Below are 16,672 nucleotides of genomic sequence, written 5' to 3'. Positions count from 1 at the left end.
TTTTACAAAATGCATGTACATTTTATAATCTGTCATCTTACTTGTAATAGAGCCGAGATTTTAATTATTACATAAATGTGTTCTTATACTGGAAACGTTCACACTGTAGACTCAGGCACAACTCTCCTACTTACTGGTGCAATAATTTGAAAATTTATCAGTAAGTGTAAATACTGCATTGTCTGCCTCTTGTAGCAAGAGTACACTAGCATTAGTACAACTGGCATGTTGTCTGATGCATTGTACAAGAAGCTACCACAATATTATTCAAATTCAACACATAAAAGCACATTGTTCACTCCTAGAGCTGATTGAAATTTTTGAAACTTTGATGGTTTTCCTGCTTGGAATCTTTTTATAGAAAAATTGTTGCTGTTTTTCGACCAGCTTATAGAGTGATTTATATTTGTCAACAGTGCTGATGAAAATTTTTCTGGAAAAATGTTGAACATTTTCCATCAGCTGTTCACTAGGAATTTAAACATGGCAGGAGCATGAAGCCATAAAGGAAGGAGTCTGAATTCATGTTATCCTCAGAAAATGCCGACTTCTGAAAGCTTTCAGGGATCAGGGCATCTTGCGAGCGTACCCTAAAGGAAGATCAACTGTTTTAAAGTGACAATATCCTAATGACAGGTTTCAGAGTAGCAGCCGTGTTAGTCTGTATCTGCAAAAAGAAGAACAGGAGTACTTGTGGCACCTTAGAGACTAACAAATTTATTAGAGCATAAGCTTTCGTGGACTACAGCCTAAGCAGTAGAGAAGTGGGCTGTAGTCCACGAAAGCTTATGCTCTAATAAATTTGTTAGGCTCTAAGGTGCCACAAGTACTCCTGTTCTTCTTTTTGCAGATACAGACTAACACGGCTGCTACTCTGAAACCTGTCATTAGGATATTGTCACTTTAAAACAGTTGATCTTCCTTTAGGGTACGCTGGCAAGATGCCCTGATCCCTGAAAGCTTTCAGAAGTCGGCATTTTATGAGGATAACATGAATTCAGACTCCTTCCTTTATGGCTTCATGCTCCTGCCATGTTTAAATTCCTAGTGAGCAGCTGATGGAAAATGTTCAACATTTTTCCAGAAAAATTTTCATCAGCACTGTTGACAAATATAAATCACTCTATAAGCTGGTCGAAAAACAGCAACAATTTTTCTATAAAAAGATTCCAAGCAGGAAAACCATCAAAGTTTCAAAAATTTCAATCAGCTCTAGGAGTGAACAATGTGCTTTTATGTGTTGAATTTGAATAATATTGTGGTAGCTTCTTGTACAATGCATCAGACAACATGCCAGTTGTACTAATGCTAGTGTACTCTTGCTACAAGAGGCAGACAATGCAGTATTTACACTTACTGATAAATTTTCAAATTATTGCACCAGTAAGTAGGAGAGTTGTGCCTGAGTCTACAGTGTGAACGTTTCCAGTATAAGAACACATTTATGTAATAATTAAAATCTCGGCTCTATTACAAGTAAGATGACAGATTATAAAATGTACATGCATTTTGTAAAAAGATTTAAACACTTGTTTTACACAATTACAAATCATAGGTCATGTCGCATCATATGCGCATGCAAAACTGTTCTGCACATTGGAAAAATGGCAGTGGGGGAGGGGTAAGAAATATCATGTGGAAGTGATGGGACAAGTTAGGGTCCCAAGTACCAGTGCAACATCGTACCCTGTAGAACATGAGTAAACAGTAGTCAAGTAAGCATCAGAAGCGGGGGCGGGGGAACTACATAGTTTCAGTGTCTAAATTCTCTCCCTACACAACGTGGTTTGGGGTTAATTTATTGCTGTATTCTTAGTCCACATTAAAAAGCCTGCCTTTAACTCCCGGGACCAATTAAGGAGGGTTTTGAACTTGTTTAGTCCCTCCTTTTACATGATTGCAAAGACAAACAATTATTTAACTTGGGCAATTTAAATAAATCCAATGGTTAACACCTCTATGAGTATCTTGGACCCTAAGTTAAAGTACTATTATTATTCTGAATAGCAGTAAACCGGGATGTCTACATATAGGAACATTGCACAAAATGGGCATACACAGCATCGGAGAGCCAGCTGATAAACCCCGGTGACAGTAAAAGGGATGATACATAATGATGGTAGCAGAACATCACTGTTTGCCCGTGCATTGGACATTGGAGCTGATAGGCACTGGTGACATAGGAAAGATTTTCAAAGGCAAAAATGGCAGTTAAGCAGCCAACTCCCATTGACCTTCAAATGGAAATTGGGTGCCTACGAGCCCTTTTTAATCTTTAAAAGTCTCAACCCAGCAGACTCTTGGAGGATGTTACCATTGTTGGCCATTGGTACAGAGAACGAATGGAGGCTTTCACATGTACTGGTTTTGTCAGCAGCTTTTTCAGCCTGTGTGGGCCGGGGGCACTGGAGCAATATAGTGGAGGTGGTGAACACCACTGAACAAAACTGTAAATCCTGCATATGATGGAAGCCATGCATTCAGTTATTATTATTTCAAGATGGGGGAGCAGCACCCCTAGTTCTACACATACACCTCCCGTGGGGAATTGCAGTGGTGCACAGTGACCAACATCCTCACTCTGCAGGGATCCTGGAGTTGGCCAATACATCCCCAAAAATTACCAGCACTGGCCAGACAAGGGATATGGCTGCAGTGGCCAAGGGAACTTTAGACAGAGGGGCTCCTATGGGATCTTGTCTACATATGAAAGCTGCTCTCCCCTATTAGAACTCCCAAACACTGCCTGCACTCCTCTAGGGGTGAACAGCCCATCATGCATAGCTGTTCCGACCGGTGCAAAGGGGATGCAATTTCTACCACCTGTGCCAATCAGGATGAAGTGAGCTCACTCAGTGCAATGCGCTATCCGTTTAAAATTTCAGTTTTTCAGATCCCTCCAAACATACTGAAACAAATTCATCCCTGGCACAATAACTCCACAGAAGCCACTAGAGTTACACCAAGGATTAATTTGATCCACTATGTATTAAGTTATCCCCAGCCTTTCTGATACAAACAATTCCATACAGAACCATTGCTCTAACTCTCTACAAAACAACAGGCAACTTCCAGTTTTCAGACTTGTAAAGGCAAATAGCCTCTACTAGGGTTGCCAATTAAACTGTTAGCTGAGTACTGCATTAATAAGCCCAGTAGGAAGTCAATCCTATCCTTAACAGCAGAGCTAAACACTTTATCTTTTCTTACAAAAGAATGCAAACATTCATGTTGAAAGATAAACAGGAAATAGATGAGCACACACCTGGGTCTGAAGCGGAGGAAGCTGACCCTTCGGGATCTAAGAATCAGGGGTCCCATGGAGCATAGTATACCTTACAGGTTTCCATGAACATTCAGTTCAGAAGTTTAACTTAAAGTATAGCAGCCTCAGAAAATAAACACTGCACCAACAGTTCAAGGGATCCAATTTACCAGCAAGCAAAGGACCAAGAAGTGAAAAGCAAAACTAAGAGTGAAATGAGATCATTAACGACAAAATGAAAGAACTCACAAGTAAGGATAGAAAGCTAAGGGGCTTGAAAATATAGTGTTTAAGAACCAGACCAACCTCTAAAGCTGAGGTCTAAGTTTACACAGCGTACAACTGTTTGCTGCTATTGTGCCTCACCAAATACAAGCCTGACCTAAAAACACAACTATATCCCCCTAATATCATTTGGCCTTTCCTAATAATTTAATTACAGACAATTTTCATTCCCGTGCATAGGCAAGAAGAAATTTCAATCTTTAAGGGCTGATTTTAAAAGTTCATTAATGCAACAATTGTATGTGCTGACGCCAAATATACTTTGAGGACATTCCTGTGAGGCATTTGTCCCTTATAAGTATCAAGAGGCTTGGAAGGATTGGATTTTTAATCAGCAAATGTTAGTAAACATCTGTTTCACCACACACACAAACACATGAAAAATATTTCCACTGATGATCATCCAAATTACAGATAAGCAAAGTAGGAAAAATGCTACTTGAGAACTTAGTAGCACTTGACTGAAGGATATTTACTGTGTATATTTAGATATGGGATATTGACAATTTGTATTTTAATGTGTGCTCAGAAAAAGCTTTAACTTTTTGAATCAACATCTACTTTCATTAAATAATTGTCTGACCCCCTATTTTGGACCCCCTCCATAATTTCCACAATGGTAAAAATTTAAATCAATAAACATTGACAAAAATGCTTAAAAATAAACATTGATATTATCCATCAAAATTATTTTAAAAATATAAAATTAAATTCTGCCAAACCTACTTATAAATACCCTAAAATATATGACCTAAAAGTGGTGAAAACTTTGTTTTCCAACAAGCCAACCATGCTTATTCATACAAACTTTCAAAAATCCAGCCAAGAGGTTGGTACATGTACGATATAGCTTCTATGGTCCAAATTCCAAACAAGCTTTGGCATCTTATTTCCTTTCTCAACTCTGTGACAACAGAATTTTTTAATTGTAAATGTAGCACACAGTGTACATCCACTACTGCCAGGGCTAGACTGGGACTATCAGCCACAGCCAGGAGTTGCAGAGCCGTATCACCCCATTGTCAGCCCAGCGAGAGACAGCTCCTTAGGGAGACATAATCCTTCCCTGAATTTCCAGTTACACGTAGGGTGTGTGTGCAGGGTGCACCTTCCTTTGTGCTAGGCCTGGCTTGCTCCATGGGCCAACGCAGGGGAGGACAAGGCTACAGCTCCTACCTGTTCCTCTTTGGGACAGTCTGTGCTCTCAGGGGTATAAGGAGTCACTGTGCTCTGAAGTGTAGGGACTGCAGTTGTTCCTGGACCGCAACTGCACAGAGCATTCGAGGATGGGGCAGGGAGAGAAGGCTGCTTGCACCTCCCCCCATCCTCTGCACTCCAGCTTGTCACAATCTGGCCCCAAATCAGCAGGGCTGGAAGTTGGCTGCTCTTCAGTCTTCCCAGCAAAATACCCTCTTCTTTTCTCCAAAGCCCCTGCCACCGCTGCTCCCCCCCAGGAGAGAAGACAATCACCTGATATTTCAATTAAATACTTCATGGGGGAAACATCACCGGTAACAAGATGGTAGCATCTGTCCCTCTATAGTTCTAATAACAAGCTGTTTAAAGGTATTTTAAACTTGATTCTTCTTGGAAGGCCCCAGCCCTCCCTTATGACTGTGAAGACTGTAGGTGCTTAAAGGCAGCTGGGAGTATAGGGTTATTAAAATCCCCCCTCAAAAACCCCACAAACAACATTATAGGAAGACTGGGTAGGGAGTGGTTATTTAAATAGTGTTTGAATGCAGTTCTGCCTAAAATACAACTTTCTCCGTGCAGTTTCCAATCAAAAATGTATATTTACTTGTTCATACTAACAGTCCTGTATCTGTGCTTAAAAATGCAAGTGCCTCAGTCCCTCTCACATGGCAGTATAGATTTGCTTTGGTCTTTTTGAGTTGTTTGAATTATGTATGCAATATATACAATTCAATTTTAAAGAACTGCAAAAAAGGTGAGCAATAGACTTGTCTGTCTTACTTCTCCCTGTGGCATTCACTTATCAATTCTGTATGAAGTTGACCCAAAAGTCAGTAAGTAGTGATCCAAAAATATCTGGCAATGACCTCTGGAGCCTGGAAACAGCATGAGACTGCTTTTGCCTGGAGCCTCACAGAATCTTACTAGTGGCTCAACTTTCACAGAATTCTGCAAACCTCAAAAGAAAGCACATGTGGTGTCAGGTTCGGGGTGCTTGTGTGCTTTGGTGTTCAATGAGAGCTCCTTACAACTCTGATCCTTTAAAATCTGCACTTTTAGGACAGCCTTAATTAAGAAAAAGTGTGCTACTCACTGAATGTTCGGATAACGTCGCTTGGAGTGCTGGGTAAGCTGGATGCATAGGAATTCGCTGCTCTGATTGCAAACTGGTACTTGGTGTTTGGAATAAGTCCTTTTAGAACCATGGATTCCATCTGGATCTGCTCTTTTATTACTGTCCAATTGCTGTCAAGGTCTGGCCTAGGATTAAAAACAAGATCATAAATAAGTCAAGTTAGCTGTACACATTAATTGCCTTTAAACTGACCAGAAGTATCCAAAATAAAGAGGTACAAAAAAGGCACAGGAAGGAAGTACAAAGGGCAGGGGAAGTGGGCCGGGCAGAGCCAGGGCCTATAGAGAGTCAGAGCCATTTGAGACCTTTCTCCTCCTTGCCTCAGGAGCCGGGAGCTCTATGTTACTGTTGGGCTGAGGCTGCAGCGTCTGTAAAGATGGTGGAAAAGAATCATAGGACTGGAATGAACCTCGAGAGGTCATCTAGTCCAGTCCCCTACACTCGTGACAGAACTAAGTATTATCTAGAATGGACCATCCCTGAAAGGTGTTTGTCTAACCTGCTCTTAGAAATCTCCGAAGATGGAGATTCCACAACCTCCCTAGGCAATTGTTTCCAGTGCTTAACTACCCTGACAGGAAGTTTTTCTTAACGTCCAACTTAAGCTGCAATTTAAGCTAATTGCTTCTTGTCCTATCCTCAGAGGTTAAGAGAACAATTTTTCTCCTTCCTCCTTGTAACAGCCTTTTATGTACTTACCATGTCCCCTCTCAGTCTTCTCTTCTCCAGACTAAACAAACCCATTTTTTTCCAATCTTCCCTCATAGGTCATGTTTTCTAGACCTTTAATCATTTTTGCTGCTCTTCTCTGGACTTTCTCCAGTTTGTCCACATCTTTCCTGAAATGTGGCAACCAGAACTGGACACAGTACTCCGGCTGAGGCCTAATCATGTCTTCTTGGATTAGTCCCGCTAATACATCCCAGAATTATGTTTGCTTTTTGCAACAGTGTTATACTGTTGACTCCTACTTAGCTTGTGATCCACTAGGACCCCCACTGTAAATAACCATTGTAAATAAAATTGCACACAATGCTTTACCAGAAAGTCTTCAAGCTGTTTCTGGGGCTAGAAAGTACGTAGAAGCGAGTGCGCACACCACAGTGGAAAAGCATTTACTCATGAAAGTTGCTCTATTAAAGCCAAGAAGGATACTCATGTGAAGTAATGCTACTCAGCATAAGTAAAGGTGGGAGAATCGGAAATGTAAGTGTATGTGGAATTTTTTTTTTCTAATTTTTCATAATTATTATGAGATCATTTAGAGGCCTGTTTCTCAATTCAAGTGCACTATATATTTTCCCCCTTCTTTTCCTAGCCTTTTGTATGAATTCTGTGAGCACAATTTTCAAATGTGGAAATCTTAATAGGACCTTCAAATGCTACATTTGAACCTACAGAGTGGCACTTTGGCACATCAGGCAAGATTCTGATCTGTTTAGTAAAATTTTGCAAACTGATGTCAATGGAGTTATTCACACTGGTGTAACCAAGATCAGAATCTAAATTGAAAATGATTGTTTTGCCTTATGATTAAGGGTCCATTAACAAATCTCCATTGGAAAACTGGGGGTCAAATTCTTCTCTCAGATATATCAGTGTAAATCTGGAGTAACAATGGTGGAAGAGAAGAATCTGCTCTAGGTATGTGGACTCAGTAACAAGTAATACAATTCCCATCATTGCTCCTGGGAGATGCCTAGTTAAATCTTGAATCATACTTAAGGCTGCGATTCTTTCATGGAGGTCGCAGAAGTCATGGATTCAGTGACTTTCTGCAATCTCCGTGACTTCTGCAGCGGTTGGTGTGGCTGACTTCAGAAGCTGCACGAGTAGCTGGCCAGCTGCTCAGGTGCCCCATGGCCAGCTGCACCTGCTGCTGCTGGAGCAACCTGGGGCCAGCTGCTCTAGCAGTTCCCGGGGTCAGCCACACCGGCTGCTGCTCGGGAGCCCCAGACAGTTGGTTCCGGGGACCACGTAAGCAGCAGCCGGTGTGGCTGGTCCCGGGGACCATGCAAGCAGCGGTCCTAGGGGCTACCCCAGGGACGGCCACACCGGCTGCTGTTCGAGCGGCCCCGGGGAGTGCCTGAGCAGCAGTCCTGGTGGCTGATATGGGGCCAGCTCCACCAGCTGCTTCTCAGGTTCCCGGGGACCGCCAGAAAAGTAGCTGGTGTGGCTGACTCTGGAGAGCGTCCGAGCAGCAGCGGTCCCTGGGCAGCTGGAGCAGTGGCCCCGGGGTGCCTGGAGGCTGTCCGGAGAGTGGTCCCCGGGAGCATTAGCCGGGGGCCGTCAACCCGCAGCAGTGGAGCAGGGCCTCTCCCAGCAGGGGCCCCTGGAGCAGCGGGGGCCTAAAAGTAGAGATTTAGTCAGGGAAATTTTTGGTAAAATTCATGGACAGGTCACATGCTAAATTCCCTCTAATCTGCACTACTGCGCAGCTGCCTATTAAGCCCTGCACAGGGCCTCAGGGCTGCGGTGGGGAGAGATGCCACAGACTTGCTGTGGCCGGAGGAGAGGCACCCCTCCCCCAGCCGCAACCCAGCCCCAGCATGGACCTGCAGTGGCGGGGAGAGGCGCCTCTCCCCGCCGGGCCAAGCATGGACTTGCCCCGGACTTGCTGTGTCCAGGGGAGAGGCCCTCTCCCCCACCCAGCCCAGGTGCTGCTTCAGGGAGAGAGAGCTTGGGGGAGTCCTCTCTCCCCACCGTAGCCCCTGGGCAACCTGCACTCCAAACCCCTCATTCCTGGCCCCACACCATAGCCTGCACCCCCAGCCGGAGCCCTCATCCCCCTGCACACCAACCCTCTGCCCCAGCCCTGAGTCCCTCATCCCCGGCCCCACCTTAGAATCCTCACCCCCCCACAGCACAATCCTGAGCCCCCTCCCACATTCTAAACCCCTCGGCCCCACCCCCACCACATGGGTTTTGTTATGTGCACCAATATGGAGGTGATGTGTCACACATCACCTCCATATTGATGCACATAACAAAATTCATTCTGCACATGCATGGGAAAAATTAGAGGGAACAATGGGCATAGGCCATGAATTTTTATTAATTGCCTTGACTTGTCCATGACTTATCAAAAATACCCATGACTAAATCTTAGCCTTAATCATACTGAAAGCAGAAAGCCAAATCCTGCTTGCCTTATTCACATGAGCAGACCAGCTGAAATCAGTGGGATCATTCACATGAGAATATGGCCCAAACAAACGTTCCAGAGAAATTAGATGTATTAACATTTATATGTAATGAATTTTTGGAAGGGAAGCACGCACTGCATCTGCCTGTTATGTAATTGACCTTAGGGGAGCTATTCTGATATTTTGACACAGTCCCCACTCTTCAGAAGAGTTAACTTGTACCACCAAAGAGAAAACATAATGGAAGGAAGTAAACACATGTAAAAACCCAAAAATTTAAACATGAAGCCAGCTCAAAGAAACTCAGATTAAAGTAGCTGAAAATAAAAAAGGGAAAGAAATGACCTTTAAGATAAAATTATCCTGGTGTCCTTTACTAAGATGTCCTTCTGATATTTATTGCAGGAAATAACCTCCAAGTGCTCCCTGAATCTACTATTGTTTACAGAGGACTAGCTGCAAATATCTCCAGCAGTCTTCTAATGAAAATTATAGCACAAAACAGGCATTTTGCATTTCTTGTTTATTTGCAGCTGCAGGGAACAGAAAGTTAACGTATGTTTTATTAGTCAATACAAGATTTATTGAATCATCCAGGCTTTTATTTCTTTTGTGCGAATAGGGTGGGTGCATTAATAAAACAAGAGTTTGCAACTATTACCTGCATTCTGCTTAGGGCATAACCCGAGAGCTGGCAATGTGAATATTTGATTGTCTTAATGGGTGCCACAAGGAGAAATCGGTTAAAAAAAAAAAAAAAAACCTTCACAGAAATGCACAAGATGTGATGATTCAGCTAAAAATATTGCTTTAAATCCATCTCAATAGCAAGTTTATCATGTTAGACAGAGGAAATTTCTTTTGGCTTCCTTAAGAAAGCAGCAGGGGGCAGCCTTGCAAACTATATCCAGTTCACCACTCTACTTTCCATTCCTGGGCCAAATGCCCAAAATGAAAACACGCAACATTTTTCAAATTAAAGGGTGCGGATGCTTTTTCTTTATATATACTTCTCAACAGCAATCTCAGTTTTTCAGTACAAGTCTCATTTGATCTAATAATACTACAAATAATTCCTGCCAATTAAAAATAGCCTTGTGGATATAATATAATGGATACAGCTACCATATGCACCAGAATGGGAACACACACATCTAAAAGGAGAAACCATGTGGAGACATAGCTTGCTGAGAGTGGATTGCAGAGATATGTTCAGTCTCCAAAGATCCTAGGCTACTGTTGACTTTTCCTAATCGTCTTTTACAGGCCTTTTTTCTAGAGAAACAATAACAGAGGAAGAGTCTTCAAACCACTAACTGTACGCAGTTAAAAACAGAGAGATTTATCACTTGACCTTTACTTTCCAGCCTGTCCTCTGTATTAACAAATCAGTACAACATGACAAAATGGCAAACAGATGGATAGAGAAACATTTATGATAAACTCAGCTCACTATGTTCAGTGAGCCAACTTCAATGTTTTCTTCTTCTTTGGGGTTTAGAAATGTCTTACGAAAAAGTTCAGTTTATATCAACTTTTACATCAGTAAGGCTCACAGAGAGTAATCAGTTCTACAATCACTTCATACAGCTATGTTTCCTTTCCCTTGAAACACTGGGAATAGCCCTTTGTGCTACAATACTATGTATAAATCTGACCCTTATCACACAGCTCAATACAATATACCGGTGTATGAGGAAACCAGAAGACTTCCAAGGCTATTTTCTGCTCTTAAGTTACAGCAGTGCATCTCCAAGCAGTGTATGGAGAAGCACGGTGTAACTGAATGCAGAAATAGCCAACATTAAGAACAAAATCAAACAGAGATGTTTTAAAATATAATAAACCAGATGGTCCAAATCAGTGGGATTGGGCAGATTTCACTAAGAGCTGAATTTTGTCCTGTGTGTGTCTAGAACATTTGGGTTGCTACTTTATAACATAATGTTTGATTGAATTTTAAAGAAGAAACCTTTGAACTACAAATTCAAAAGCACTTGAACTTTCGTTTTAAATGAGCTGGGAATAATTTAGTAGAATAAAACATCTGCTAATAATCCAAATTTTATAGTTCTCAGTCCTTTAAGCCATGTTTTTACTTAGCCCAAGTAACAAGCTCAGACCTGCAAAATATTAGTTGCACATTACTATTACTATACACGTAAATATACAAACATTATAGGGAATTCATATTTGCCATGAAAAAATACTCTACATATGAGGTAACTCATTATGGGGCATTATTATTGTTATTTACATCCTGCTTCTTCATTCTATTGCAATTGTGCCTCAGAACTGCAATCAGGACCCCACTGTACTATGACAACATTTCCCAAACTTTTGAAAGTTGAGCCCCCTTCAGGAAAATGAAACCAATCATGCCCTCAAATCATATGTTGTTATAGGCCTACACTTCTTATTTTATATATATTCCACATCCCTATCTTTCCCTAGCAGCCCCCCCTCCACACACAAATGCTTTCCAAAGATGTAACTCTTCATAATATGATACTTCCTCTCTTTTCCTGCATGGTCTGAGCAGTGACATAGTTAACAATATTGACATTAAAAGTATCATCACTGGGCACTTGAGTTAGCACCCACTGAAATGAATGGGGCAATTCACACGTCAGAGATATTGTTTCAGGCTCTCTGCAAACTCAAGCAGTCATCACTGCATTGCTTACACTCTGGTTATGGTGTGAAAGTCTTCATTACAACAGAGCTGAGGAAAACAAACCAGAAATTCTCTCCCATAGGAAATTATAATATTTCAACATTCGTTTTCATCCTGTATCAGGATGAAAAGTTGAAATATTGGAAATTTTCAATTTGGAAGTACCAAAACATTTTGTTTTCTATTTGAAATAAACATTTAGTTTTGGTTTGTTGAACCAAACTGCAACATTTAGCTTTGAGTTCATTCAACATTAGACTGCAATCACCTATGGTGTGATGGTGCCTCATAGGAGTGGTATATCAGATACCTCTTGTACCCTATGGACTGGGCTCCCTGGCCAGACATCTCCCATGATGCACCCCAGTCATGTGATTCCCATGTTGTAGCAAATGACTCAGTAAAAGGAAACCCCAGGGAATCATGAGAGATGTAATCCAGCCAAGGAGCCTGGACCATAGGAGAGAATGGGGGCATGAAACACCTGAACCACAACATCCATGAGGCGCTGCATCACAAAATATTTTGGTTCACTTTAATTGAAATATTTTGATTTGGGTTGAACTGACCTGAAATAAAACATTTTGTTTTGATTTTCCCAACAGAAATCTTTTTTTGTCAAAAATCAAAATATCACTGTATAAAATTTCAATTGTGTGGAAACCATATTTCCTATTAAAAACAAATCAAATATTTTCAGGGGGAAATTCCTGACCAGTTGTACTCCACTGTACTAGAATTACTCTTTGGAAAAAAAAAAGAAAGTGGTGACTCGAGAGCAACTGAGAAATCTGTCCATGCCCCCTCATCCAACTACTCTTTTGTGACATGACATACTTTATGAAACACTGTACAAACAACACAAACACAGTCCTTGTCCCAAGGACCCCGCAGTTGAAATTCTATTCTATCGTCTGTGACCACAGAGGGCTCTCTGTGTGTCTGGACTATGCAGATTCACCAGCCATTTGACCCCACAATGTGGGGATGCCACAGCCAGAAGTGTGACTGTTAGGCTGCAGTGGAGCCAGAAGAGAGGATTTTCCCATGGAGATTCTCACTGTGAAACCCCATTGCTTGAACTGCGCACCAGGGAAAGGATTTACACCTATATGGCGTATGGGCGATTTCTCCTTGAGCTGAGTTTTAAATGTGAGAGATGCTTTCTGTGGTGAATTTAGAATAAGCTCTATCATATGTTTTTTTTTTCTTTGCTGTAAATTATGTCCTCTTTGCATTCATGGTAACAGTGAAGAATAGACAGCTGTTGAGGGATACAGTTTACCATGTTATGTCCACTGAAATAATCTGGGCTGCTAAGTGATACAGTAACTCCTCGCTTAACGTTGTAGTTATGTTCCTGAAAAATGCTACTTTAAGCGAAACGATGTTAACCGAATCCAATTTCCCCATAAGAATTAATGTTGAGACAGCAGCTGCCTCTCTCCATCCTGAGCCCTGTAGTATCCCCTCCCCCACCATGGAAATGGGGTAAAGGAACAGGGGGCAGGAGTGGGGGAGGGGGACACCCTTACATTATCCCCTCTCTTTCCCCACCCCTTGCACAGCAAGCAGAAGGCTCCTGGGAGCGGCTCCAAAGCAGGGGGCAGGAGCAGCACAGGGCAGTGTGGGGAGGGACAGCTGAACTGCAGGCAATTGATAGCCTGCTGGGCAGCTGCTGCACAGGGAACTTAGGGGACTGGGGAGCTAATAGGGAGGATGCCAGTCCACCCTGGTTCCAAGCCCCCACCAGCTAGCTCCAACGGGCTACTCGACCTGCAAGCAGTGGACAAAGCAGGCAGCAGCCAAACAACATTATAAGGGAGCATTGCACAACTTTAAATGAGCATGTTCTCTAATTGATCAACAATGTAACAACGAAACAACTTTAACTGGGAGAACTTTAAGTGGGGAGTTACTGTAATTCATTACTGCAATGAAATTACCTCACAGAAAACAGGAGTTCCATTTAAAGGGAATGGAACACCAAAAGAGGTTCATTTTGGTCCCAATCCTCTTCTCAGCACCCTGCTCTGGGTGCTTTGGAAATGCACAGGGGGAAATGGGAAGGGAGCTACCTGCCAGACAAGAGCCTTTTCACAGCTGTTGCTGTAGCCTCTAATTTCCTGCACCATGCAGCCTTCCTACTCCCTTCTGCAGGTGTCTGAGGGGAAAACAGGGAAGGCCCAGCTATTGACACTCCAGCCAGACCTTACCCTCTGCTGTCAGCTGACATACAGTACAGCTCAGCTCCTGACCAAGCAACAGGTGTATAGGCCCTACTGCATAGGCCCTCCCTCAACAACTGTTCCTACTTTGAACGGCAGAATCATCCTGGTTCACTGTTGATGGCTCCTCCATTGCCACCAGCCACAGGAAAAGGGGCCAGATTTTCCCTATATCTGGAGATTCATATTAACAAGTGTCCTCTGCATCAATACTTCCAAAAAGACTGAATGAAAGTAGCCGACTCATTAGCTGCTCACTTATTAAGGGATGTATGCAGCTGAAATAGCATTTTTACAGTACTAAAGATTAGTCAAAAATGCATACTCTGATTAACCAGTTCCTCTAAAGTTGGAAGTTCAGTTATGCACCCAATGGACTAGAGCTTTTGAGCATTTCAGGGAAAGTGCCCGATTCCAGAAAATTCAGCTGGAGCTGAAAAGTGTTTGTGTTAGCTATAGGCAAGCCCTTTACAAAAACCCAGCATATTTGAAACCCAATATTTTACCTCACACAGATATGCTACTTCTCAAAATATTCCTCATCTTGAAAATTTAAAATAATTATTCCTGCAGGCATCCAAGAAAGAAGCCATTCGCCTGTTTAGGCCTATCAACTGTTCTATTACATATTCCTTAAGGACTGTACTGCTAACGGTAAGTAGATAGGTATTTTACAAGTTAGCTCTAAATCAGACTCAGATATGCTCAAACAATTAATTTATTGTATTTCCCTGAGATTTTAATCCCAAAATTCCCACCTGGATGGAATGAAGACAGTATGGTTTCCTGTCGGTGGCAGACTCTCCCCGTGTTGTTTTTCTAGGATATGGGTAAGAAAGTTAGCCCTGAGGGAGTGAAATGATTCAAATTTCATTGTTTCTGAAGGCTTGTTTTACCCGCACAAGAGATTCACAATCTAAGAAAACCAGAGACATGCATAGAAAAGTAGAGCTACTGATTCTGCAAAAACAGAGTATCGGATTGGAAGAGTATTTATTTAAGACAAGGGGGGTTGATTCAGAATAGATTTTTTTTTTTTTTTTTTTACACTGGTATAATCCCACTCGACTTCACTGGTATTACTCCTGATTGATACCAGTGTAATTTAGCCTTAAAATGTATGCAGCAGAGAAAATGCAGGTGAAGTGAAAAGTCTATCTCTAATTGCTATTTAAGGCTTAAGGTTCACTGAACTTTCTCCAAACAAACATACTGAAGCATCCAAATGTAAGAGGGTATAATCCCCCAAATGACCAAATACATTGTGAGTTTTATTTTAAAACCTCTGACTAAACAATATTATCAAAACAATGTGCTGTTAGCAAATTCTTTCCCAAAGTCTGGAAACAACTACACACTGAATTTCAATTACTCACATCTCTTGACCTACAGAAGAGAATACAAGTATGTACTCTGCAGCTAAGTAAATTTATTCAAGGATGCATTTTCAACGTATCAAGTGGGGATTGGGATGCCCACCTTATACTTTCGCTAATGGGTATTACGAAGAGATGCTGTGACAGGATGCATTCGCTCCGCACTGGATCGGGAAGAGTTAACCTTACATTGTGGGCTAAGGAAGCAACACCCCCTCAGCTCTACTGGGCATGCTCCAAATGCACCAGTATAAAAGGGAGCAGCTCAGTTGGGGGCGGGGGGGGGGAGGAGTACCGCTGGAGAGGAAGGACACACTTTGTAGGCTCCAGTCCCAGTTGCTGGGGACTGTGCAGACAGGGAACCTGAAGACATTGGAGACGCCCAGACCATAGCAGTGGGAACCACGGTAGGAAGCAGCCCAGGGGAATTAGACAGTGGTCCGGTTAGTGAGCCGGAACTTTGAGTCAGCGTGTTTCGATCGGACCCCCCGCTGATTCAGTGGCACATCCTCTGGCCACTACCAGGGCCCTGGGCTAGGGCCCGATGGAGAGGGAGGGCCCGGGCCCCCCTACCCAGGCCACCCCCCCTTTTTTGGTACATAGTGACCCCCTTCCCTGACAGAGGCCACTAGGCCTTACTACCCCACAGATGGCGCAAACATATTGACTTTGGCCTCTAGGCCTTGCTGCCCTGCTAACAGGGGCGCATCTATTGACCATGGCCAATGGGCCTTACTGCCCTGCTGACTGGGCAAATCTATTGACTTTGGCCGTTGGGCTTTACTGCCTTGCTAAGAGGGGCAAATCTATGGACTCTAGCTGCTAAGTCTTACTGCCCTGCTGACTGGAACGAATCTATTGACTTTGGCCGCTGGGCCTTACTGACCTGCTAACAGGGGCAAAGCCATTGACTTAGGCCACTAGGCCTTACTGCCTGGCTGAGTGGGGCAAATCTATTGATTTTTCTATTGACTCTGGCCATTGGGCCGCACTGCCCTGCTAAAAGGGGAGAATACATTGACTTTGACTATTAGGCCTCATTGCCCTGTTAGCAGGGGTAAGTATATTGACTCTGGCTATGGAGGCATAAACACAGGTTACGTATGCCCCACCCCTACACCCTAGGGAAGACAGTGCACACTCGCCCCACATTGGACAGGGTCCCCCCAACCCTGTCACAGATGCACATAAACTTGCAGACTACTCTTCACAGGACAAAGAATGAGGGTGAGAGAAGCACAATGAGTCAGTACTCAACCAAATCCCTTTCTAACATTTGTGCTGAGTTCAAAGAAGGGGAGGGAGATGGAAAGATTCATATCACTATTATATTGGGAAAATAGGCACAATCTCCTATTAATTC

General features: G+C 42.8%; 1 protein-coding gene across 1 annotated transcript in view; it reads right to left on the bottom strand.

The window, feature by feature from the left end:
* The window catches only part of EGFLAM (EGF like, fibronectin type III and laminin G domains), a 99,965-nt gene that overhangs the window by 45,056 nt on the left and 38,237 nt on the right, over positions 1 to 16,672 (bottom strand). Inside the window, exon 7 of the mRNA XM_034774018.1 lies at positions 5,841 to 6,007. Within this exon, the coding sequence (XP_034629909.1) occupies positions 5,841 to 6,007 (167 nt within the window). The remainder of the gene's footprint in view (positions 1 to 5,840; positions 6,008 to 16,672) is intronic.

This window comes from Trachemys scripta, chromosome 6, assembly GCF_013100865.1.
Source record: "Trachemys scripta elegans isolate TJP31775 chromosome 6, CAS_Tse_1.0, whole genome shotgun sequence".
In the NCBI taxonomy this organism is placed as follows: Eukaryota; Metazoa; Chordata; order Testudines; family Emydidae; genus Trachemys; species Trachemys scripta.
Note: the sequence above shows the minus strand (reverse complement) of the source record. Positions and strands in the feature narration are given on the sequence as shown.